Source organism: Taeniopygia guttata, chromosome 8 (assembly GCF_048771995.1).
Source record: "Taeniopygia guttata chromosome 8, bTaeGut7.mat, whole genome shotgun sequence".
NCBI lineage: Eukaryota > Metazoa > Chordata > Aves > Passeriformes > Estrildidae > Taeniopygia > Taeniopygia guttata.
Window position 1 is genome coordinate 2,705,543 of NC_133033.1, and position 26,645 is coordinate 2,732,187.

The 26,645-nt window shown below is 41.9% G+C and overlaps 1 protein-coding gene across 19 annotated transcripts in view; it reads right to left on the reverse strand.

Moving 5' to 3' along the window:
- Nucleotides 1-26,645, reverse strand: part of NFIA (nuclear factor I A) — a 350,804-nt gene that overhangs the window by 103,385 nt on the left and 220,774 nt on the right. For 17 of the 19 annotated variants that reach the window (XR_012057082.1, XR_012057083.1, XM_030278568.4 and 14 more), the window contains exon 3: nt 9,964-10,029. The exons of the other annotated variants lie outside the window; for them this stretch is intronic. Coding sequence is in view for 15 of the 17 variants with exons in the window: in XM_030278568.4 (XP_030134428.1) it covers nt 9,964-10,029 (66 nt within the window). In the remaining 2 variants the exon portion in view is untranslated. The remainder of the gene's footprint in view (nt 1-9,963; nt 10,030-26,645) is intronic. 19 annotated transcript variants of the gene reach the window in all.

Consider the following 26,645-nt stretch of genomic DNA (forward strand, 5'->3'; position numbering starts at 1 on the left):
GTTGCAGATAAAATCTTAAAGAGTAAGGAATTAAAGTAGAAAAATAACAGGGACAGGGGTCTCTCTCTACATCCACATAAGCAATATCCCTCCCTTACGATCCTGGGAGAAGAAACATTAGGAAAAGTTTTGGCCCAGGATGGTCTGAGAGCTGGTGTTGACACCCCTGTGCTTGGCTAGGGAAGGGGGACTGCTGGGGTGCCACGATGGCCCCATGGGAGGGCACACCAGTGCCAGGATTGGGGTGCTGGCCATGTGTCCTGCAAAGACCAGACAGACAGAAGACAAATATTTGGATCCTCTGGAGCAGCCCTATAATTTCTTTGTGCTTCCCCTCGCCAGGGATGGGAGCGAGGTTCTCACACCAGAGGATGTGATCCTTGCTTCAAGTGCAAGTGCAGGAAGGCGGGAGGTAATGATTAGAGACACTCTAAAATGACTGCATTAATTGAATCTTATAAAAATGGAAAACAATGGCAGTGGGTAATAATAAAACCCCACTGTAACCACGCACATCTCTTGTTTACTAGAAAGTGCTTCACTGACTACAGATTTATTCTGGAGCACAGCAGGAAACTTTTCTCCTTTAAATTTAATCAGCCCTTTTTTGCCTTCTTTTTTTTCCTTTCAGAGAAAAATACCAGCTATCAGATCTGCGTTTCCCATCCACTCCTAAGACTCCTCAGTGCAGTGCCTGGAGGTGATAGTGTGAACTCACTCAAGAATGTGAAGGCATTTTATAAATCATTTGGTTCCAGCAGGAGGGGGAGAAAGGGAGAAGGCAGAGGGATGATCTAGTTTACAGCACATACTCAGCAGTAACTCCCAACTGTCAAACTTCAGCATTTTCTTCAGTTGCAACAGTGGTTAACAACAAAAATGTTAAAACAGCAGACACGAAATGCACATTGCAAGCAGCACATTTAATCAACTTGCACCTTCCTACCACCCCACCGCCCAAATCTATCCGGACACTATCACAACCCAGAAAACCCAGAAAAAAAGTTGTACAAGTGAAGATAGGGCACTGAAAAAGGAGCAGAAACGAACAACACGAACCGCTGTAAACAACTTGCAGCACCCTTTTTTGGTGCCAGATAACAACAGCAGAGTGAAAGGAGTGTGTTTACTAGTGTGGCTCACTCTCCTCACCTTCCTCCTGCCCCTTTTGCCATGCTCACTACCTCCTGGGAAAATATTTGCGGACCATTGCAAATAAAAGTCTCCTTCTCACTTTCCAAGAAACGGATCTGGTATTTTTCCATTTCAGTCACACTAGAGCCAGGCTTCAGGGGGATTTTATTCTATGAGAATCGCCCTAAACTTTCTTTCCAGTTCCTACCTAGCAACTTCAGCAATTAAAAAATAGTATCTAATTATCTATGGAAGTGATGAGACTTTTTCTGGGAGCCTGGTGTCACTAAAGGGCCCTCCCTGACAACAGCAGCCATCCCCTATCCTGCTTTCAGGAGCTGTGCATTGTCCTTCACATGCACCTCCCTGCTGGTGCACACAACTCCAGGCTTACAAAATTAAGGTTACTTGGAAAGCACCTGATTAACCCAAAAATCTGCAATGTGCGCAGACATACAGGTTTTTTCTGAGTGTGCAAACCAAGTATGAGTATGAAGGTCTGGATCCATTTGAAAGCAAACCACCTTGTACCTGTAAAACCACAAGATTCATAAAGGCACTACGCTACAGGAATAACCAGAGGAAGGTGTGAAGAAATGACACACATTTGTGTGTCATTTTGTAGATATTGTGTAGATATATTTGGAAAGGTCTGGAGGCAACAGAACACCTCCTGTGCTGGTCAGGAAGTAAGAGCAAAAGAACACCTGAGTGTGAGTGGGAAAGTGCAATCTCTTATTTACATTTGGACTTTCCCATCTGCATGAACCAAGCTCTGGCTGAAGCCACCTACAGAAGTTCAGGTGCTGGTAGCTCAGGTACAGTGAAGGATAAGTGGGGAAAAAACTATGCTTTGCTAAGAAGTGCCAGACTGGCTGGGACTGGAGGCACAGAGAATCTCTGATGCCTTTGGGTGGACTTGGAAAACAGAAAGACACTCACTCATCCCTTCACCCACTGCTGCCACTGCCTCTCCCTCAAGCCTTCATCCCCTTCTGACTTCTGCAGGAAGGGAGCCAGCACTTCCCCAGCTCATCTGCACAGCACAGCTCCCAGAATACATTCCTAACTTCCAGTGGTTTGACCACAGAGGGCAAAATTTTGGCCAGGGAGCACTTCCGATGGCAGGAGAGCAGCGTGCCAGCCTGGGTTTCACTGCTGTGATCTCTGAGTGGAGGGTTCCCACCCACTGCCACAAAGAGACACCACCTAAATAGATGTGGAGTAATGAATACTTCGGTGAAGCGACTGATTTCAGAGGGGGCTTTTATCCACAGGCCCTGTATTTATAGTTCAAGCCTTTTCAATTAATGCGCACACCCTAAAAGAATTAAACTACTAATTATCACATTTTACTGTGGTTCACAGAACTTTCATCAGATCTAGTAAATGAAATCACGAGTTCAGCAGAAGAAGCTTTACTGCGCCAAATTATGTCAAGGGTATATCATGTTGATAATAAAAGATCACTTGGTTGGAAGCCTAACCTAGAAGGTTGGGGAGGCATAAAAAGTTCACATTTTGGATCATGCTGCTCTGGTGTGGGCGTTTTGTGTTTTTTCTCTTGGTTATTGTGGAAGGCAATTCTCCTGCAAGTAAAATTTCCCCCTTGTCTTACATTACCGAGCATTAGGGAATTTTTACATAGAAAGGCAAATAGAAAGGTTTGGGGTTTTGTTTTGCAAGCCAGACCTTGGCATCACATCCTCTCTCCACTAATAAACTCCCCTCTCCACTCAACAGAAATTAAACGATGCCCACACCACAAATAAACTCCTTTCCCTAAGTGCCCAGCTTCCTGGTGGGCAGGGTGGTGTTCCAAGGCATCCTTCAGCCTGTGCTCCGCTCCGGCGGCCGCAATTACCCTGACGCAGCCCAGCCCTCAGCTGTTAATTAAACAGCAACTCTCTCAAGAAGAGAGACATCACAAACAGTTGTAGTGAAAGCTGGTGGCTGCTCCCAGCTCCAGCTGCTGTGTCCTGGAACATGGGACATGGGCAGGATGGCTGCCTGCCCATCCCAGTGCTGCCACAGAGGAGCAGGCAGTGACCTGACACCGAGGTGCCCTCGGGACAAAGAAAATCCTTGACCCCACAAAGGGAAGCTCAAGAGTTCCCTAAGAGGCTGCTCCTGGCCATCCCATTTCCAAGCTGCCCTCTAGATGGCCCTTGCTGTTATCTCGTGGATAAAGATTCATGGAAAGGAACGGGACGGAGCAACAGAATAAAAATGCATTTTTTGAAACAACTTAGAATAATCGCAGCTTATCCTGCTTTTTCTTATCCATTGAAAAGGTTCATTGCCTTTTTTCTGTACACACACAATGGGAAATAAAAATATATACTGGAGCCACACTTATTTCTCCTCTCCTTTGCAGTGCTCAGCCACTCCAAGCGTAATGAACGTTTCATGTCTTTCAAGCACTGCTTTGTCATGCTATAAGCATTCATTTCATGCTTTGAATATTTCCTGTCATACTCGCCTTGGATGAATTTTTTGTGGGAATGCTTTGCTTGTGAAGGTTAATGGCTAGCAGCAGTGGAAACTGAAGTCCTCTGTCAATCCCCAAGCCTCAAGCACTGCAGGTCACTGATGAGAAGGGTCCCCAGCCATCCCCAGCAGAGGCTGCACAGCTGACCCCACTGACATCCCCATTTCTGGCCTGACTGACAGTCAGAGCCACTTGCCATCACTGGATTCCCCCAAGAGAATGACAACCACTCATAAGCAAGCTAAATCCTGAACCTACCACAGGCCCCACTAAATCCTGGAAATGGTGTAACTGTGTCTCACAGTCTGCACTCCAAAGAGAATATAGTATTATAGGGGAAAAATTGTGTTTTCTTTCCTAATAATTCAGATTACTCCTCATGACAAGTAATGAATCTGGATGGGAAACACACCTGGACACTGCAAAGCTTCAATTCTAGATTATTATGATTGAAATGCTGCATTTCTAGTTCTTTTTGGGACTGTAATGCAATGAAATAAGATGAAGGAAATGCAAGCCTACATCACACATAAGCTAAATTTATAGCCAGACATATCTGCTTTTGTTTCCTTGGGAAACGCTGGCTCTCAGAGCTGCCTACAGGCACTCTCAGGGGGTGATGAAACACAGGTTGGACCTCATCAGACCTTTCTTGGCTGATGGGTCCTGTTAGAGTCAACAGCCTGTCCTGCCCAGTCCTAGGGAAGCCAGAAGAGATCAGCCCCACCAGTACTCCCCAACTCGGCCACAGCTTCCAAGCCTGGACACATTTCCCCACTGCTGTTCCCAGTCAGCAGACAACGTGATCCGTAAGGGCGCAAATCTGTTCAGAATTTGGTCCTGGCAAGTTACAAAGGTGCAAACAAGCTGACATCACCAGGAGCTCCGACTTCAGCGCCAGCGATGAGATTCCTTATTGGAAATGCTAAAGGCTTTTTTTTAAAGCTTTTTCTGAAGAAAGTTAATTTTAGATTAGTCCCTCAGGCTGTGATAACTCCTCAGCGTGGCTCTGTAAACAAGAGAGGAGAGTCTTCTTGCATTTATAAGATTCTGATACAAATAATCCCATGAACAAGAACGTTAATAAAAGCTGCCGTTACTGTATTACTGCCTTTGCAGCTGTAACTGATAGAAAACTTTCTCTGCAAGGCTCAGTTATCTCCTGAAAATGAGGTGTTTCAGGAATGTTAGTCATCTGAGACCCTGTATTTTCTAACAGCACCAGTTTCAGCATTGTGTGTTCAGAGGACTGCTCATGTCCTTGCACTCCTCAGGTGGGAGCTGAGGGGCTTATCCAAGGACAGAGGAGCCTCCAGACAACCCCAGCACCTCCTTGGAGAGTTGGCATCAAGCTCTGTTTTAGCTCTGAAAGCCTGTGAGGCAGCTGGGCTCCACCTGAAGCAGTGGAGAGGAGAGGTCAGGCATGGCCTGGGCAGAAGGGACGGCCTTGGAAGGCAGAATATTTTCTCCTTGTTAAAAATTTGGCTGTGGAAGGAAGCGGATGTCACTCAGCTGCCATTTAACTTGCAACGCTGGCTGGGTGATGGGGACAATCCCCAGGAACAGTCACTCGTTCTCTGCTTGGCATGAGGGTTTGAAGGGTGGACTCTGAGTCCGAGAAGAGTGCCCAAGCCTCGGGCCAGGCAGGCACTGCTTCCACTGGCCACGCATTCCACTGCTTGGAATGACACATTTGGGACCAGAAACAAATCATTCACAGAGGGACTGGACTCTGCAGCCTGTTAGTTTAGGCAGAGGGGTCTTCCCGCAGGTAATCTCCTCCTCCCTTTTAGCCAAAGCTAAATCACGCCTTCTGTGACCAGCTTTGCCTGCAGAAGAAGAAACTTCTCTTTGAATTTGTTCCCACTGTGGCCTTCTCTTTCTGCCACAGCTCAAGGACCAGAAATTCTTCCTTTCTGTTTTTAGGCATGGAAAAGTAAGCATATACTTAAACACTTTTTTTTAAGGTTTAATACTCAAGTCCGACCCTACTTAAGCAAAGAATTCACAGATGATATTTACAAGTCCAGTGTAATTACTGCAGGGCTGAAAAACAAGTTCTGCAAGTTACGGGGCATCATTGTTTTTCTTTTTTCTGTCTTTTTTTTTTTTTTTTTTTTAATGTTTCAATGAACAATGTGCCTTTCATTTCCTCCAGTGCTGTTAAGGTACTTGCAGCTCAAAGCAGTGAGACTGCATTAAAGCTAAACAGCATTTGGCTTGGGCATTACACATTTTTATTTTTTAGAAAAATACCCCTCCCTCTTCAGAAATTGTTTGAGCAATGGATTTGGCACACATTTGCAATCAGCTGTAATAATGAATGCTGGCCTGCTTACTTGAAATGGGAGAATTTACCAACTTCTTTAAAAAGAGCTCGCTCATCTACAATCAAAGTGCTGTGCTACCAACTCTGAGCCACCAAACCACAGTGCCCCTGTCAGAAATGACACAGCATTCTCCTGCTTTGCACAGCACACCTCGTGTGCACCTTTAATTCACCAGTGCCACCACATCAAACACAAGCACTGCCTGACATCCATTTACCGACAGCAGCAGCACAGCTCTGTACCACAGTTATTAACTGCCCTGCTGCATCCTCCCTGCCTTTCTCCAGAGTTCAGCTCCTGATGGAGCAGAGCAGGATCTGACTTTTCATATTCTCTCAAAGCCAGAATCGCAAATATCCCCACCTTGCAGACAAAAAGACCAAAAGGTTTCCCTACAAAAGTTTAAAATAATCCTACTTACAAAAAGAAAATCTATCTGATAGCTGTTTCCATGACTGAATGTGAGAATAAAAGCCTGAGAGAGTGTCCACAGCAGTGCTGAGCTGGGAATTCAGTTGTTCCTGATCCCCAGGCATGCAGTCACTTCACTACATCAGACTACCCATTTTGTCATCCTCACTTCACTGAAAACTAGTTTGTTTATAACACACAACACCAAACCAGTGCATTTAACAAGCTTTTAAAATCAATAACCCCTATTTTTTTTTTTTTTTGATTGGGTGAATTGCAAAATCACTTTGTGGTGCCAACTGAAATGAAGCTTTTACATACCATTAGGCAACTACAAAAGTGGGGAATTTTCCACATGGGTGTTCCACCCAGTTGGTCAGAAAAAATCTCTCGTTTGTGCAAAATATCAGGGCATCAAAAAATGTTCTTGCCTTTCAGAAGAAGTTGCTGGCCTCTTTCATTATTCCTCCTGCAAATTTCCTCACCCATATAACAAGCAGAGAAATTCTGGATTTTCTGCCTCTCCCCAAAAAGCTGTTGCCCATGGTGACAGAGCAGCACTGTGCACACCCTGTGTTAGTTTTACCCCCAGCTCCAGCACAAAACATCTGGACCTTGGACCGTCCATGCACCAACAAGTCCTGTCTCGCCTGCATGTTTGTTTTTCATGGCCATCATGCTGCATCTCTCTCTTTAGAAAAAATTAAATGCTTAATATTTCTGTTAAATATTTGCAGTGGTGATTGGATGACTGCCTGGAAACTATTCTGGCTTAATGAAGGCTGAGGGAAAGACCAGAGTTGGTGTTGAAACCACCACTAAGAGCAGAAGATGTCACCATCTTCCATGTCTGTGATGATCCTGCTCCAGAAAATGAACCAGCAAAGCCCACTAGAATAAAAAATACAGGAGTGGCTCTAAAAAAGAAAAGCTTTTTCTTCCATGAACTTCACTTCAATGAAGGTTAGACATACAGGCTTTGCAAAACAACACATACAATTTAGAATGATAAATTAAAATCTGTAGTAGGAGGCCTTCTTTTTCAGGGCCGTACAGTTGACCCTCCTGAACCTACATTACTCAAGGTATGCAAAATATATGTGTATAATAAATAGCTCTAGAATTTATGGAGTGGAACAGAAAGGATATTAACAGGCAAGTAGAGAGGCTGTATAACCCTCACAAGGCCTTTAAAGATTTATTTTTTTAAAATGAAGGAATGCATGCATGGAAAAGGCAGCACTGAATCGATACACTTCTTTGTGCCTTCCAGAAACACATGCAAAAATGCTTCCAAATCTGCCCTCAATCTGGTCACTCCACTGTTGGCATCAGTGGGAATGAGATTATTCACGATTCTATTTTTTCTCTGAGTCAAAAAAAAAAAAAAAAAAAAAAAAAATTTCTCTCTGTGTGGGCTCATTCCCACTCTCAGTAAAATCAATTACGAGCCTCCCATTGACTCCGGAGGGATTTGGATCAGGCCCTGTGGAAGTGGGTCTACAGCAAGTGTAGAACAACGCAGTTAATATGATTTATTGTGTCCGTTTCTGTGCGTGCAGTTTTTCATTTTCTAAAGCCTGCAGTTTTGCTTTCATCCTCACGTCCAGGAGATAAGAGCTGCAGATTTGTGTTGATCTACGCCGGGTACCCCGGAGCTGGGGGCTGTGTGTGCTGGGAATGAGCTCAGCCTGCCCAGGGGGAAGGAGCCCTTCAGGGCCAACACTCTGGCTTAGCAAATCTCCCACACACGCACTGCAGAAGGTGCAGAACCAGTGAGGAGGCTGCTGCTGTGGTGGGGAAAAAAATACCCTTTAGTAAAACTGAGAAAAAAAAAAAAAAGAGAAAAATCCTTTTCCTGTTTTTAAAAAAAAAATAAATTAAAAAAGTACCTTTTGCGGGTCACCAGCAAAGTTCCAAGAATTTGCTAAAAGATTGTTTTACAAAGAAGACTCAGGCTCTAAATCAGAGATATTTCATTTCACTAGGCTTTTACAGATTCTACATTATTAAACACTGACATTGCTGCTTTTCGGGGCAGTTGTTGAGTAGCAAGCTTTGTTAAAGACTAAGAAACTGCAGGGTAAGATGAACTGTGCTTTAATAGCTGCAAAAGAATATTATCTAAACATGAAATAATAACATGCTTGGTGCCTAATACATTCTAAATTAAAATATGATTTAATAAACACAGGCAACATATTCCCCATAAAAAAAAATGGCAGAATTGGCAGAACAAAAATCACAGTTTAGTCAGTTCTTCTCTTAACCTTGCAATCCTTTGGCTACAAATGAGAATTTCTGTGAACAGGATTGATAAGGGAAATTAGGCGCTGTCTTTCAGAAACAACAGCAATGTTTTAAGATGGTATATTTAGAGATGAACAGCACAAAATCTATCAAAATATGAAACCTTTCATATCTAATGGGAGGAAAATACAGGAGTCCAAGCAGCCAAAATCTCAGCAGCCCAATGAGCCCTATGTTCTATGTCCTATGATTCATGCTGGTAGTTAAAGGTTTTTATGTACCTAAACCTCTTCTTCTTCCCTTAATATTGAACTCTAACCCCAAGGCAGTCCAGATGAAGCCCCTCAGCCTCACTGTCCCTTGTAGGGGTTTAAGGCAAAGCAGTTTGTTGCTCCGTGAAAGTGAAATCACACGTGCATTACTACAGATACAGTATTTCTATGTGGATTTACACATCCCAGAAATGGGGACAGGGTGTCAGAGGCAGAAACCCATCACACAAATTCTTTTCTGTAGAGTAGACCCCAAGTACAGTGGATAACGCAATCTACCTTTAGGTCTTATTAAAAAATGTTCTGGTTATAGATAAAAGAGGTCAAGAAAAACTACTAATAACAATCATCCCTTATTCTAAGTCCTAAACATAAGTATTAAAACAAAATTCAGTTGCCGATGGGCCAACAAAAATTGTTGAGGTCTACCTTAGCTAAACACAAAATGGAATAGAAGCTGTTCCATTACACACACAGTCATTTTTTCACATACAGTCCCCACAGAAATCCACTATTATTGAATTTTTTTTCCCCCAGGTTGCTTTACAAAGCAAGCCATTGGTTCAGTAGAAGCCATTGCTTCTACTTTGAATCTGCCCTGGTCCAGAGAATATGAGTTTTCCCAAAAGTCCCAGTTCTTCTAATGCTTCCACTCCAGCCACTGGAGAACATGGAGAGAAGCACCAAGGAGCTGTGGCTGAACCTCCCTGATCTGTTTTCCTGTTGAATCTGCTCCCCTGAAGGTCATGACTCAAGGCCCAGGGACTGAAAGCCTTTGCTACGGAGGAATAAGGATAAGGGTTGCATACAGCAGGCTCTTTAATGGCATCTCCCTAATTAAAATTAATTTTAAAAGGAAAAAAAAAGTCTCTCTCCAGCACTGGACAAAGAAATGCTACCTTAGATTAGTGAAACGGTAGCATTTTAACTATGAGGAGAGTGCACAACCTATTTGTAGACATCCCATGTCAATTATTCTGAATCATCTTTTTATATTAGACATGGGAAAAAAAAAAATCTTTATAATATGGGCTGTTTTAATATCCCAAAGCAGGAGCAGCAGGTAAGAACTTACCATTTTCTGGCTGGTCCTTAATATCAGCTTCACTTGGCTGGCTGGGACTTTCAGATTGACTTGAATCTGAAAAACATAAAATACAGCCAAAAATTACAGGGTCTGCTGTGGAAAATAGATCAGAGGCGCCAGACTTCCTCAAAAGGCTGAGAGTACAAACTGAGGACAGGAGTGTTGCACTAGGACATGATAATTCAAAAGTCCCGTGCCTAGGTAATATGTTTGCTAGCCAAAAAAAAAAAAAAAAAAAAAAAAAGGAAAAAAGAAAAAAATTTAAAAAGGGAATCTTGTCTGTGGCACTACACAGAGTGCTTGGGGTGTGTGTTGGCATAAATTAAGCCTTGAGAATCCTTCTTTTTAAAGAAGGCATATTTAAATGACTCTCCTACATGTTTTTTATAATGCAGCCTCTATGTTGTATACAAACCAGAGCCTTACTCCAACACATAGTAAAGTCTCAAAACATATCTCCAAGCAGGCATAGAAAGGTAACTTAGCAACCCTACATAGTCGTGGAGATTGTTGGCTACACATTTCTGGAACAAAATCTGCAAAACTGAGGGAAGAGCTGATTTTTTTGGCGTACTTTCACAGTGGTTACAGCACCACAAGATCCCTAAAATGCACGGTGCTGGTGGTGATTTGCAGTGGGATAAGTGAGTCCAGATACTGGATGACCTGCTTTAGAACTTGTGTAAATAATCCCACAACCTCCCAGCTAACACTCTCCAACGAGCAAAATTTATTTGCCTAAAATAATAAATGACCTATAAAGGGGTATGTGTAAATATGAGTGTTTTGCATTTTTTACACATTATTAACTCTACTTTATGTGAAGATGATCGCTCTTTGGTCCAAAAATTATTCTTAGCAGAAGCTTTATCAAATAGTATTTTCCTTCTTAATTATTTCTGTCACTATGAACTGGAAAAAAAAGTCCCTTTACCTGTGGGAAAAAATATTTTTTAAGAAATCCCTCAAATTACTGTTTTTTGCAATTAATACATTTTTTTCCTTTCCCCAGAAATTGTTCTGTAATTTATTGATCCCGTAGAACAAGTTTTTGCTGTGAAACAAAACTTAGGTGATGAAACTGCTTGCTAATGCCTCAACACCACCCCTCATCGTGACAAACCCATTTTCTGACTTCACCTTGACTTTGCAGAGTTTGGAACAAGCTGTCTGAAATTTGACCACATTTCAGTGAGAAGTCAATGCAAGATCAAAAGGTCACGACACTTAACTGTGATTAAATTGAAAATCTTACTTCTATTGCAACAGAGTCATAACACCACCCCTTCTTTTTCTTTGAGGTATTAATAGTGCTGGAAGAAGCAGTACTACTAGTGACCTTGGGTCAAGCAATGCTAATTTATTGCTTTAAAAAGGTTCCTTGCTTTTAAGCAAATGAAGATTTTAATTACCACAGAGCACTATAAAGAAAATGCCTATTTTAAATATTCAAATTTTTTTTTACCTGCTGACTGTCTGCTTTAGGTATCATTCAGAAGCTTAGAGGACAACCTTGTATAAATTAAAAACTACAAGTAAAAAAAAGCACTCACAAAACAAAACTTGATAAATTTCAGAATGCAAACATGCTGAGTATTTAGCAAAGAAAGCTTCAGTCACGATGCTTCTATTAAAAATCAATTAAATCCCCCTAAAAAGTGATATATACCCAGTGCATCCCAGAATCCATTCCCCCTCTTTTGTATTTATTATTTTTAATAATTTTGCCAATGGAGCTAAGGGGGAAAAAAAAAATCCTCACTTCTGCAATATTGTTTTAAATATTGATCTACTGAATTATCTCTCCCTGAAGCTGAAATCAGTGCCAGCAGATACACTATGGGGGTAACATGCAGTGCTGTTGTATTCTGGATTTTGGCAAGAAGTTTTGTGTTTCTGACGCCGCAAAGGTAGAAACAAAGGTAAAATATTAGGAATGTAAAATATTTAGTTAACATTCAAAGTCAACATTCAACAGATTTAATTTTACAGAGTGGGCATTAGCCTTTTGCTTATTTTTTAGGTTTTACTTTCCCTCCAGCCAGCCGTGGCTCAATCAGAGCTTGGGCTTCACGTTTCAAGTAGGCTCGGAATTCCACAAAAATTTACAGATTTGGAGACGTTCCTGCTGAAACGTGGGACTGGGAGCATGTTTCCTTTCCCTTAAATTTGGAACGAGCCAGGGAGGCGGCGAGAGGGCCGCGGTGGCTGCGCGGGAGCCGGGCTCGGCGCTGGCACCTTGGCTCCAGCACAGCCCTGCAGCCGGTGGGCAGCACGCAGCCCGAGCTGCTCCTGCCTTGGAAGGAACAAACAAAGTACTTTTGTTTGCCTCGAGTGCTGTTTTTCCAACACCAAGGCTAGTGGCACAAGAAGGGCTCCACTGGCCGTAGGATGTTTGTTTGCATGCTGAATCTTTAACTTTCTCCTTTTATCACCTCGGTTCTGGCGATGGCGTTTTTCCTAATTCTGCTTCCCCGCAACCCGCCCCTTCTGCTGAAATTAAATATTAATTTCCTAGGAAAAGACAACACAGCTTTAAGCACTATTCTTCATGGAGAGGCACAGGGCAGCAAAGCACAGGACGAGGTAGAATTAAAGCCACTCAATCCTGCGGTGGGGATCACGGGAGGCTACCGAAAACATGGACTGGGCAAGCGTGTGCTCAGCATTGTTATGCAAGGTGGCATCTTGTGGAAACCCCAGATAAGAAGACTGAGTTGAGGCACTTAGCCAAAATGTTTATATGCAGAATTTTGCTTCCCTGATTTTATTCAGATGCCGCAGATGATCCGGCACATATAAATGTGCCGCCACATGGTTTAGGGATTGGCAAAATCAGAGCCGTTGTGTTTTACAGTCTTGCCTAGGACGAGGGAGTCTTGTTCAGCCTCCACCACTCGCTCTTTGCTTTTTCAGCAGTTGGCACTAACTCCTGTCGGGGCTTTTTTGTTGTTTTGCACATGGAAACTTTCAAATTCCAGTTTTCTGAACGTTTCGTGTTTTGCGGGCTCGGCTACAACAGGAGGGGGAATGTCTGTCCTGCTGAGTCAGTTAGCCAAACAGGTGACCGGAGGAATAAATTAATTTTTGCCCATACATAATTGATATAAATGGAAGATCGTTTTCATAAGCATTTGCATTAAATCAATAAAATCACTTACTATAGAGCAGTTTAACAATTCATTTGATTTTCTCTTTTCTATATATTTGATAGCCACTCTGCAAAACAGTATACACTTTATGCCTATTTTCTTTAGCAAAAACACTGCCAGTTAAATTCTACCACCTGCAATAATTAGAGCCATTGGAAAACATACAAAACAAAATATACAGTAGATGTGAGCCCTCTTGAATCCATGGCCCCCTGCAGTAACGAGTTTCATTGGTGCCTTAAGCTAAGGCTGGTAGGAAGCCAAAGAATCTGTATATTACAATAAAGTGCATGTTATTAAGGGGAGGATTTAAATGATTTCAGATGGAGTTGGAAATATTATAGTGAGGAACCACTATTAAGATTGCTGATTAAAAAAAAAAATCACCAAGGAATCTAGTTTTATGTTTAAGGAAGCTTAACCTTGAATAGCACAATGGGTTTTATTTGGGGGCTTTTTTAGTTAGAGAAAAGTTAGTGGTTGGAATTTTTAACCCTGAGCTAGCTGGGGTTTGAGTGAAACTGTGCACTGGGCTCAAGGTTACTGGTCAAGAGAAGCTCAAGGGGATCTGATATCAACCACAACCATGGCAAATAGAATCAAAAAAACATGTTGAAGCTATTTTACTCTCTACTTCCAAGCATCAATTTTGATTAAGGGAAAAAGGGAAAAAAAAAATCCCTGCAAACAACAAAACTGGCTAGTTTTTCAAAGTAGCATTTCCTATCATGTCTCTTTTCTCTGTTCCTCTTTGGATCTGTTCCTTAAGCATATGCTACCTCAGCACGACTGAGCCCCAGATCTGCCTGATCCCAAACCCTACGCAGGCAGGGACCTCCAGCTTTGGGACAGAAGCTCTGGACTTTTCAGGCTGCAGTTTTCCTTTTCAGCTGCAGCAGGAGCACAGCTCCAGCTGGGCTGCTCGGCGGCTGCATGGAAGCAGGGCTGGCGGCACTGGAAGGGAGTGCTCCATTGTTTGGAAAGAATAAAACCTTCCCAGGAAAGTCTGGCCCGTGGACAGGACCAATGTCAACAGACTGACAATGTTGTTCTTTTTTGTAGACCGTGACACAGACGGTGAAGTGTTGTTGCACTCCTCCACCAAAAAAGCCTCTTTCGAGTGCCATGGCACTTCCCAGTGCTAAACCACTCCATGGCCACCTGACTGGGGACAGACAGGACACTTTGTGGAGCATTCCCAAAAACACAGTGTGTTTTCCAGGGCAGGCTGAATCCAGCCTGGAATTCACTGGGGTGGCAGTGACCCTCTTCATTGCTGGTTTGCGCAGACCCAGTGAATGGGTGCCAAGATCATTTTTTACCTCTGTAGAGCCGTTACCCAGCAGAACCTGAGCCTCTGAGCAGCCTGCAAGCTACCACAGGTTCAGACACATCTATCCTGGAAACAGTAAAGGTGATCCCTGCATAGTGCAGGAAAAAAATGACCGGCGATGCCAGATGAGCAAGGCAGCACTGCCACTGCCCATGCTGAGCCTGCTCTGCAGTGAAATACAGCAGGTTCCTCTCCTCCACCATCACCCCAGCACCTCACACCACAGAAGGAGCACCACAGAAGCGCACAAGTTAAATTTTCAATTCATATCATGTTTTGGGGGTGGGGGGAATACTGTATAATAAACTGACATATTTTATTCAAGTTTCAGAGCCCTATTTGTAATAAAAAATTTATATGGCTGGGTTGTGTTCATGCAATAAATTTTTCATCTATAATTTTGGGCATGGATTCTACCAAAGATTTATATACATTAAAAAAAAAAAATTGAAATCATGCTCTTTTATATACAGTCTTATGTGGTGAGCTTAAAGGATTTATAAACAGAAACCAGGACCAGGACTGGGGCTTTTTTTCACTCACTTTCCCTTCATTATACATTATAATATAAACACATAGGGGTCACTCCATATATGCTACAATTATTATTTACGGCGATTTTGGTGGCTACTAGGATTTCTTTAAAGGAAGGCCTGGCTCTCCATTTTACCCCAGCCATTGCTTTCAAGTCAACTTTTATAGAGAGTTCAAAGTGCTTCATTATCATCTACCTCACCATCACACGTGTACACACCCTCACCAGATTCGCAATATTATTCCATACCCCGGCACTGTACACCCCATCCCCACGGCTCCCCAATGAAAATCCCTGTGGTGCCAGCCTGTTTTTTTTTGGGTTTTGTTTTTTTTTTTTAATAAGGCGAGGACTCTTAATTCCTGTACACTGGGAAAGAGATTATCTTTGATAATGGAAATGTAAATCAAAGCTTGCTGTTGTTTATTCCAGACAGACATTTGTGTGTTAAGTCTGTTTATCAGGCAACACTTTGTCTAAGCCAGGAAGTAGTCAGCCTTTGTAACAAGATGTATGCAAATGATTTTCCCATCAGCCCCTGCCACAAAACTTTTGTGGCAAAAAACCCCTCCTTGTTACTTCACCAGTAAGACGCTCCTAAGCTACCCCGTAAGCAGACTAGCAACAAAACAGCCAGCTAGACTATGCTGATGAGTTTGAATGAGCCCAAAACATGTGCCCACAGTCTGTTGCTCGGTATTGTAAGCAGACTTTGTGTATTACATCTGTTTATCAGGCAACACTCTGTCTGCTGGGCCGGCTTTGTACCAAGGTGGACGCAAACAAAGATCTCCACAACTCCCCGCCTAACTTTTTTTTGGCTGCAGAAATTCCCCCTTACTTCCCTCCTCGCTGGAAATAAGAACGTGAAACTTCACCGAGAGGCTGCGAGACCCTAAAGCTGTATCAAAATGGTTTCATTTTAAATCAACCTTCTTTGTTCTCACAAGCCCATAAATGATTTACTGCTATCGTGTGATAGCCTAGAATGTGGGGAATCTGTGTATTCCCATATTTGTTCCTTGATATTACAAACAAGTATTTGATTCACTTCTAAATGTTTGTTTTTAAAACAGTTTACAGCCTTTGATTCCTGCTTACTGATTCATTTCTGGAACATTTTCTATTTATTCCTTTGCAGTAGCAAACGTTAATTTTGACTTAATTCAAATTGTCATCAAAGGCTTCCTTAAGAAATCCCACAGCACAGATTTTATTTGTTATAATAAAATATTCTTAAAGTAAACATCGTGCGACTGTGTTTTTTTAATTCCAAGAGATACAAAAATCCGTTACCCAAAGGATTCAAATTGGTTCAGCCCTTTTTCCTAGACAAAATAAACACTTTAGGACTTTACTTGTTTGTATTCTCCTCAGTGGTGCTGTATGCATCACCAGCTAAAAACAAAGAAACTTTTAGCTGCTCAGACAAAATGCAGAAGCTCCCCAAACAACGAAGCGGGGGGGTTGGGGAGGCATTCAGAAAGTCTGACAGTCCATTCAATATAGGGATGATGGCCATAATGCATCCAGGGTCCCCTTGCTAATTAAATATGCATTGGCACAGTTTTGATCGATGCAAGCCATGGATCAGATGACACACCTGCAAAATCTTGAGCACAGAGCTCCCAGGAAAAGGAAAATACAGGCTGTCTCCTTATCTTTGTTTTCAAAGGCTCTCAATTTCTGTGCTTAGATATCTAATTTAATTCTCTCACCCCTCAGCAAACTGGATTACGAAAGTCAATACTGCCATTGTGCATCGACAGGAACACACAGCTTTCCTTTTATTCAATTTAGCCATGACCTTTAGACAAAGATAATGACAACTGTCTAAAAGTAAGGTAAGGCCTTAAGGAAGACCCTGCTGAGGGGCCCCTCTCGCTTTCCGTGGCTCCTCCAGCCAGGAAGAGCCCACCAGCCATTGAGCAAATCCAGAAATAATTTCCCTCCCCAGACCACAATGCCCAGCAGTAGCCTGGCAGAGCGGCTCCCTTGGCCACCAAGGGCTCTGTGCCACCCTGAGGACCCGGGAACCTCAACACCAGCGGCCAGACCCTCAGGAGTCCTTTGCCAAGAGGTGGCCACGTCTCCGGATGAAGCGCTCTCGTGCCAAGAGCAGAGCCGGGCGCTTGCACGAGGAGGGACCACGGTGTCCCAATTTTCCTGTGGCTGTTGGGGACACAGTTGGGTCAGGAGAGTAGCACCAACTTCTCATTTCTGGCCCTGGCACTCAGGAAGAACCACAACCCTAGAGCTGGGAGCGCAGCTCAGGGAGCCCCATGGACCCGTGTGGCGCGACGGCCGGTGGAGGACGCGGCACGCGGATTTTCCTGGAGCTGAGCTGGAGCCAATGGAAATGACATTATTTTCCAATAGGTCTCGCATCAATATTTTTAGCAGCCTCCCTACAACGAGATAGCATCTTTCTAATACATCTGTAAGGGAAGGAGAGAGAACATGCTCTCAGCTAACGAACAGCTATCAGGCAATAATCCACTTTGGTACCTGCAGATACAGGTTGTACCTGAATCAGTGATGGAGGCATATAAAAATTCATATTGATTGAGCAGCCCAACTTCACAAAATGTGAGCTTCCATGCTGCACAGGGTTTTAATTCTGCAGGATTTTTTTTTTTTTTAGCTGCATTTAAAAATACACTTGGCATTTCTAGCTGTGGACCAATATTTTTCTCATGTCTTTTTATACAGATTTGGAGGGAAAGATATTTGTAATGGAAAAAAAATATGTGCAAAGTTGGATTGCTAAGTTTCTGTAATCTTGGGAAATAAAAAAATAGCAGCCTATGTAAGAGCTACAAGAAACCATATGGATCAACAAGAGCTGCCCTCATATCCCTAGGAAATATATATTAACCTACATTTCATCATCATAAACCCCAAAATAAAAAATCTAATTAGAGTCTCTACCCTCAGATTCACTTGCAAAAAATTTGCTTATCCCCCTCACAAAATGATTTACAGTACTTACATCCATTTCTTCAGAATGATTTAAATTTATTGAATCATTTCAATTTTTAGAGAGCTTCCATTTGGATCTGTACGGGTTTCTAGACATATGCAGTGCTCAGTTATTTAAAATTAATTGCAGTACAATAATTTTAAATTGCTTCACACTATACGAATCTCAAGTGCTTTGAAATATTTGAACCATTCTATTTAGAAGCCATCAAACTTCTGAGCACATGCATCAAAGAGTTGTTTTAAAAGCCAAAGGGCCATCCTGATGATCCCAAAGTGCAGGTGAGCTCAGCTCTGGGCATGCTCAGTGCACATGGATCCAGATTTATAGAACAATTCAACAAATTTTGCCCGAATGTCAATCTTTAATTAACAAAAACTGATCCTGCAATAATTTCAAACCACTAAAAAAATTCTAAAACTAGAAAAGCACTGTTATAAAATAATGGCATACATTAAAACTATTATTACTTCTAATGTGTATTTATAGAGCATCCTTTTATCCTGAAAATTAAAACAGCTTATTAACATTAAACTAAGCTTTACAACACCTCTGTGGGAAAGGTGAGCATAACTATGCCCACTTTATGCAGTGATGAAGGAGGCACATAGAGGTTAAGTGATTTACCTTGAGAGGCACAGTTACTAACAGGAGTAAAAAGCACAGGGACGGGCTCTTGAGCTCTGGATAATAAAATCTCCCTCCCACCAATGCAGCCATTACAATGGCAATGGCAGAGCCCACTTAGGAAGCCTTCAACTACATTATGCAAAAAATTACTTGGTAGAGTAGATCCAAAGTCACCTAGAAGGGGATATTTCCAGTCACTCTCGGCTTCTCTTTCACTTGCCTTTCTTTTTCTCATTAGTTATTTTGAAAAAGAAGAAATAATTTCTCTCCAGAGTATTTTCTATCTCAGTTTAACAATAACAACAGTAGAATTTAGGGCAACTAAATAGCTGGTTTTGCAATGCCTGACTTCATCTACAAAGGCAAGTGGAGATGAGCCTGTGATGAGCAGATCTGGTAGCTTTGGTCAAAGACCCTACATTTTGCTTTTGTGCAGTTTCACCCTGGTGAGAAAACCAACATCAGCAAAGCAGGATTATGTCCACCATATGGTGAGACTCCATTGGCGGTCGTACAGCCACCCAATTAATCTCTATCCCCCACCATCCCCTTGTTATTTATTTATTGTGACAAACTCATCCTTATGGGACCCTAGGCGGGGAGCTGCATATTCCCAGGCTATTGGCGTCAGTGCCCATCCTCATCCTTTATCCCAAGCAGGAGCTGGCGAGCTGGCGCCTTTCCTCCGGCCAAGGCGCGCGGTGCTACAAGGTCACGCCCAAGGAGGATCTCTAGATTTTCCAGAGCAGATTTTTTTTCCATCAAAAAGCCAAATAAAGCCTTGAGAACGAGCACTCGCTTCACAAATTCCTGTCCAGAGCTGGCTGTTCTAACAGCACACGCTGTTTGTGGAGACCATCAGAGCGCTCCTGCATTTCAGTCTGTGCCTGTTCCTATTCCTGAGGTCTCTCCACAGCCTCAGACATTCGAGGTTTCATCAGCCAGCAAAAACAAAGAAAAACCTTCACCGCACCAACAAACTCGGCACAAGCCCCAACCTCCTCCTCCTTTTTCAATCTCTCCCACTTCTCCTTCCTCGAAAGGACAAGTGTAAAATTTTCCTGTGATCATCCAAAAACTCAATGAGGAATCTATACATACAACAGAGCGAAGAATACATAAAAAGATCTAATATATCAAAGAATGGGCCTACATTCCCTATTCAGGATTATTCTATTTCTCACAGGGAAAAAAGATGTTGATGATAAAAATATGTGTGACCATTTAAGAAATAAAACAAAGATGAACTAATATTCCATGGAGATTCTGTCAACAGCAGATTAATAACAAGTTACAGATGAGGCAGTCTAAACAAAGTTTAGGTACTATTTTTTTTATTGTGGATCTACACTTGCAGTCCCGTTTTCACAACTCTTTTATTTTGATGTACCTGACACTTTTCCTCTTGGCTCCCATTTCAGTCCCTCTTAAGTACATATTTGGTTGTAGTGGCCAAATTTTTTTTTTTTTTTTTTTTTTTTTTTTTTTTTTCTGGCAGATGTCTTTTCCTTGTTCTGTGCACTGCGAGGAGTTCAACGTGGCATATGAAAAATTTCCATTTCAGGTTTTCTTAAGCTATATACAAAATTAAACTGCTGGAAAAAATACATAGATATATAAAATTATACAGCAGAAAAAGCTGCTCGATGAGCTCCCTTTCTTCCCTTCCTCCCTTCTTTTTGCCTTTTTTTCCCCCAAAATAATTGCAGAAATATTGCCATCAGCCCGAAGCCTTTCTCCAAGTGTAAAGTCAGAGGGTTTTGCCCACAAAGAATTGCCACTGTTGCTCCGTGGATCTGTTTCTACTCTCACAATATTGTAGACTGCGAAGGAGAACTGAGAATTACCATAAAAATCCGGACGTGTTTTGTTGCATCAGTATCATGTTGGCATCAACACCACAGACTCGGGCAGAAAAAAAAGCAGCCTTTTGGTAGGCAGCCTACTTGGTCTGTGTTTCTGCTATGTTTGTAAGCCATGCAAGTGGAAGAGAAAGTTAAAACTTGGAGAGAAGCAACACCCTGCAGGCTCGGCACAAGTTACAGCAAAATCTGAGGTCCAACCACCATAAATCATGGAGAAACGGAATTATATCTACACCTCAAAGGACAGTGGATCATTATAAATATAGAAAAGAGCTGGGTGTATGTATAATTGGCCCCCTGAAAAAAATATTCAGCATAATGTGTTGACTCTGAAAATGCATCCTAAAATCCATTTTCACTTGGTCCCAGCACTGCAAATCTAAATTTTGAGGACGGGATTTAAAACCAGAAAAGTCCATAGCTCTGCAAACCCGTAACTATACTGCGTAGACGAAATTTTAATCAAACTTTTAAAGCCATGGTTATGATCTGATGAACAGACAGCTTGACTTGATTACATTTTTAAGTTTCAGTTTCTATTTCTGTTTTAAGATGAAAAAGATCATAGAGTGTCAGAAATTTGAATACTGAATAGCAAAAGCTCTTGCAGGTTTAGAAAGCATATAGAAAAGCTGGCAAAAGAAAACGCTATTCCATTGCCACCATCTGCTTTCTGGCATATTGAAGAAACTTTACTAACAGCAACATTTTCTTGCATTAGAATATCTGCTAATTAGTTTTGTTGTAATTTTTTTTTTTTAAATTACCTTTTACACAGAAGGCAAATAGCCAGGTTTTTTGGCTGGCTACACCTTACACCACGTCTGATAACATTTTCACATTAAGTTCAGTTTACCTCACATATTTTTTTCTATCAAAATCCTATCTTTAGCATAGTCAAAGCCTGCAAAAACTTTGCCTTGCTGAGACTAAAGAAAAAAACATCAAACATATGAAGTGTTAAAAATCGCTGAATAACTCAAAGGAAAAAAGATAATTTTGAAGGCGTTTTGGCTGAAATCTATTTTCCTTTGAATTGCATGAGTGTTTTAAAATGTTAAAAACACTACAGAGTGACTAATGAATGTAAAAGAATGATAAAGAGTATGGGTCCAGTTATCAGTGATGTGCCTAAAACAAAATAATTTTGGACAGTCTGCCATGCAAATATTGACTAAAATGTCATAAATAATGTCTGTAACAAAGGGAATCCTGCAAAGGAATATTCTGTTGTACTTAATGCATTGTAGAGTGTGCCTTTTAGCAAGCAGTGCATTACAGAGCATGAAAACTTCAGTTGGACCAAAAATCCCCCTAAAATTTCCCAGACAAAAACATTACTGATGTTGTTTATTTTTATTTTTTTTCAGAAACAGACCTTCTGAAAAGTTAAAGGTGCAGCCTTACATTTGGGAAAGGGTTCACTTAGAAGCTGATTTTCAAAAGAAATGAGTCGTCCAAAAATTACAAATAGACCAAATGTAGCCACCTCTTTGACTCACAACTACTTCCTCTGCCATTTTTAACAGGATTTTCACCCATTTCTCTGCTGGCAGGGAAGAGGCTGCAGGTCTTTGTCAGAATGTACTGAAATCAAATGCAAAGACATTAAGTCAACCACTGCCCTGGGCCAGAGCTGAGAGGTGGCAAAGCTTCTGTTCCAGCACTTCTTAGGACCTCATTCTGTCTCAGTTCCAGAGTCCAACTGGTTCCAAGTGTAGGGTTAGAAATAAAAATGCAATCCTGTGAGAATGATGGCAGTGCACAGAGTGGGCAGGAAGGGCTCCAAACCACCCTCAAAATCACAACATTTTAGTAATTTTATTTTTTTTTTAGTAGCACTGGAATATGGTGTCAAAATGAGGGAAGCTGCAGTAAGAACTCCAGATTACCTAGATCTCCACTGACACACTGTGCTATGTGTAATCACAAACAACCCAGTCACTATTTTTTTCCTGTAAGTCTCTAAAAAAATTAAACAGTCAGGTCTACACTGAAACCTTCTGCATGTGTTTTCCAAAATTTCATTTCTTAGAAAAATTTCACAGCCACTGAGATGACAAAAAACAAAGATATTTTACATTTCTAAAGCATCTTTCATCCAAGATCAAAGAACAATATCAACAATAATTCTCAAAATACTCCTTTGAAACAGAAGTACTAAAAAGAGTGCTATTAAATTTATTTTATCTTTATCTAGCTTGATCTATTTTCTTTAGAAAATGCTGGTTAGTGTAGCATCTCTTTTAGTCAGATGAGGACTATAGGTTAAGTGACTTGACCAGAAATACTTACTAGCTCAGTGGAAGAAGTGATAATGCTCCCATCTGGGAGTCAAGGATTCTAAACCTTTCATCCACTAATTCAAAACATATATAAATATAAACTGATGTAGGGAGCATGAAAACCCCCCAACCATCATGTGATGGAGGTGCCACCGAGGCAAGGGAAGGGTCTGGAATCAGCAGCACATAAACCAGTTGGCAGGACATGCTGTGGCAGTGTGGATGGACAGATTAATAAGTGTGTCATGGCAACAAACTACAAATGAAGAGAATGAACACACATTTGCTGTCTTTGGAAAAAAATTAAGTCAAATTTCTTATCAAAGATGAAAAGCCCTTCCCCCCTGAACCATGCAGGGAAGTGCTCCCTGCTCTCCCGTGGAGGCTCAGAAGAGTTTGGGTTTTCCAGCTGCACCACGGGTCACCCACAAAAAGATTGGTGGGCTGTGTGGCAGGGTCTGCGGCCAAAGAATTTGCTTAACACGAAACTCAGAATTATTTAAAAATAAATTACAAGCTGCGTTACACACCATATAATTCAGCCTTTGGGCCAAGATAATTTTTGACATAACCCAACTGGAATTACACCGGGGAGAGACACAGTGCAGTGCTTTCATAAGGATCCTTTCCTTATCATTCCTGCCATCAGGTCGTATGTGGGTATAACTGATAATCTCCTGCCTGCTCTGTAACATGGATGAAATGTTATCGACTCCTTCTGTCTCATCAGAGAGCAGCACACGCTCTGCCAGCGTGCACAGAACCCACTGCTGATAAAAGCAGCCCCTGTTTGGAGAGGTGTGCTTTACAATCCTTGTGGATTTTTTTTTTTTTTTTTTTTTTTTTCTGCAGAGGAGCTGTTGGACAATGAAGAAAAACATTTCAGTTCCCCTGAAAGTTTGACTGTTCCTTTTCAAACAATACAACACAAGATTCGGGACATACTGCTGACACAGCAACATCAGTGCCTCAAAGAAACTGTGGGAAATGTCAAATTTATGGTCCTATGGGTGATTGGTGGAAGGTTTCTTCCCCCCCTTCAGCAAGCCTCTGTCAAAAACAGAGCCTCTAGAAAGTTTTTGGCTACGTCCCAGCAAAGCAGAAGGAAGCTGTATCCCACACTTCCCTTGGGACTTAATGAAATATACAGCCTCTGGGCTTCTTTCAATTTGGTCTTTCAGATTGCTAAACCAGTGAAAGAAGGATCCTAGCTGTCACAAACGTCACATGTTTGGGGTCACCTGCTGCTCGGGGGTTCTCATGCCAGTTGTTGACATAATAAGCACCCCTTACACTTTAATTACAATTCACAGTGTGCAAACTCTGCAATCTGCTTTAAGGCAGACAGTCTTTTAAATCAACACTAAATTCTACTACTGTTCGAGCAGAAATGGGAGGAAAAAGATGTCCAGCTGACTGAATAATTGTATTCAAATATTTGTGATCCCAAAGAAAAGTAAGCACTATCCAGTGAAAAGAGCAACTGTATTGCCTGTAACACTTCAGGAAGCGTAGTTAAAACTCGACTTGCTCCTCACAGTCACGCAGACGAGGCACGTGAGGCGTTTTCATTCGATGAGCTCTTTCCAAAGCTCCTGCGAGCACAAACCTGAGCACCCAGCTGTGTTTGTCCCCGAGCACGGAGCAGGCTGGACACAGTGCCGGACACCGGGATCGCCTCAGCGAGGCAGGGAAACTCTCAAGCCCTCTTAGCACAAATTTCAACAGGACTTGTGCAATGAAAGCCTAAACGGGAAGTCGTGTTTATTTTACTCTGGAATGCTTTATTTAGTTCGGTACAAGAAACATTGGGCCTACTTAAAAATACTTATTATTTTGAGAAACAGATGAGAGTCCTTTGGTTTCCTTGACCGCTACCTCTTTTTTAACTATTACTCCTAATAAAGACAAATCAAGACCACCAAACTTGAATAAATTGTACCAGTCGGAAAGGAATAAAAGTCTCCTCTCCTTATATGTTAGAGTAAATCCGTTTTAGCATTTATGCATCTAAAAATGCCTCCAGTAAATTATACTATTTACAGGGCCTTGGTTGAATCCATCTTTTCCCATGGAAAGAAAAAGACCACAAGAGGGGACACAGAGCTCTGGGAGTACTTCTGCAAGAATTTCTGTGTTTGGCCTGCTAGAAACGCTGTTATGTTGTGGGTTGTGGATCACACTGTCCACACAGGAAAGGCAGCACAAGCTCCAGCAGCTGCGCTCTGCACAAATTCACCCTACATGCTCTTGGGGAAACAAAGGAGAAGTCAATAGCCTGATACAAGGGCCTGTTCCTATTTAAATCAACAGGAGTGGTTCTGGCCACAGGAAAAGTTGTCTAACTGGCTTCTTAGGAAAAAACAAGGATGGATTTTCACCATGCTCAACAGCTAAAGTGTCAGGCTCCTTCTCCCTCGGCCGAGAGGGACAGGACCTCTTCTCGCTGCCTCTGCCATCGCTGCTCTCCCTCCTCGCTCGCTGTACCGGCGACCTCAGATAAACTCAAAACGTTTTGAAATTATCATCAGACTGTGAAGCACTTCAATGAAAATCTATAAAACAAATTTATAGTGTGCATTCATGTGTATTATATATACACTTACAATGGGATTTATCATTTAGCTGACCTTTGGAACACTGGTATTTTTAGATCCAAAAAAATCTGTGTTGATTGTACTTCAACCCAGTCCCCTTACAATGTACCAACTCCTTGATATCTTACTACAGGAAAGATAATTGCAATGAATTTTTATATTTCAGCACATGGGAAGATAAGATTAGACAGCAGGGACATAAAAGCAAACTGCACCACATAAAAGATAAGTTTCTGAAAGTTACAATTTACACCAAATGTTACAGATTAAAATGTTCCATGCTATTTATAGGATCTCGTGCTGGTCCCATTACAGATCATGGGAAGACAGCAAAGAATCAGCTCCCCTTTTCCTTAATCACTTCCTCCCATACCTAAAAACCCTTTGGAGTACACAAATAATTAATGATATTAAGACTATTACTAATTCCCATTACCACTCAGGTGAGGACACAGGTGCCTCAGCAAACTGGTCCCAAGGTCACATGGGCTGCACAGACCTCACCATCCAAGAGGATTGTTCCTACTCTAATGGGATTATCTACAATCTGAACAACTCATCCCAAAAGGTAAATAAACATTTGATTTCCCTCTGCCTTCTGCGTGTGCCATGTTTGCTTCTGTCAACCGAGCGCCTTGTATTTTTAAAATGGGATATTTTTCTTCTTTATTCCCTACTATTAAGTTGCCAACAACAGTAGCTTGTTCAGTGGAAGAAATAAAAAATAACAGCAAGAGAGATACATTTACCTCCACACAAGGTATAGAAAACCAGAGCTGGAAAGCAAACCAGAAGTTGGGAAATATAGGTAGGGAGGCACACAAAGTGCCACATGATTCATCGACAGGCAGCAGGCAGCAGGCACAGCCACTGCCCACCGAAGGGCACAGGTGCAAGGGCAGAAAAATAACTCAGTGCACAGCAAAGTTTGTAGCAGAGTGGCTAACAAATGACACCTCTGGAAAGCCGTCCTGGCACACATGCACACACGGCACCCGCTGCCTCCGCGGAGCCCTCGGACCGCTTCCAGTGCCACGGAAACAAAGAGCGCTCGCGGTGCGAGGCCAGGCTCCGACCAGCACGCTCAGGAGGGATTTTTCAATCACAGCTTAGCCATATTTTCTGTTTTCTTTCTCAAACTTAACCTTCTCTGAGGACCGTTTCTATGAATAGGCTCAAATTTCAGCCACTTCTGATGAAGGCCTTTACGAAAAAAGTGTTGCTAGAAATGTCTGACAAGGGAAAAGTGATTTTTTTTTTCCCTCCCTACTATACAATTACTAAAAACAT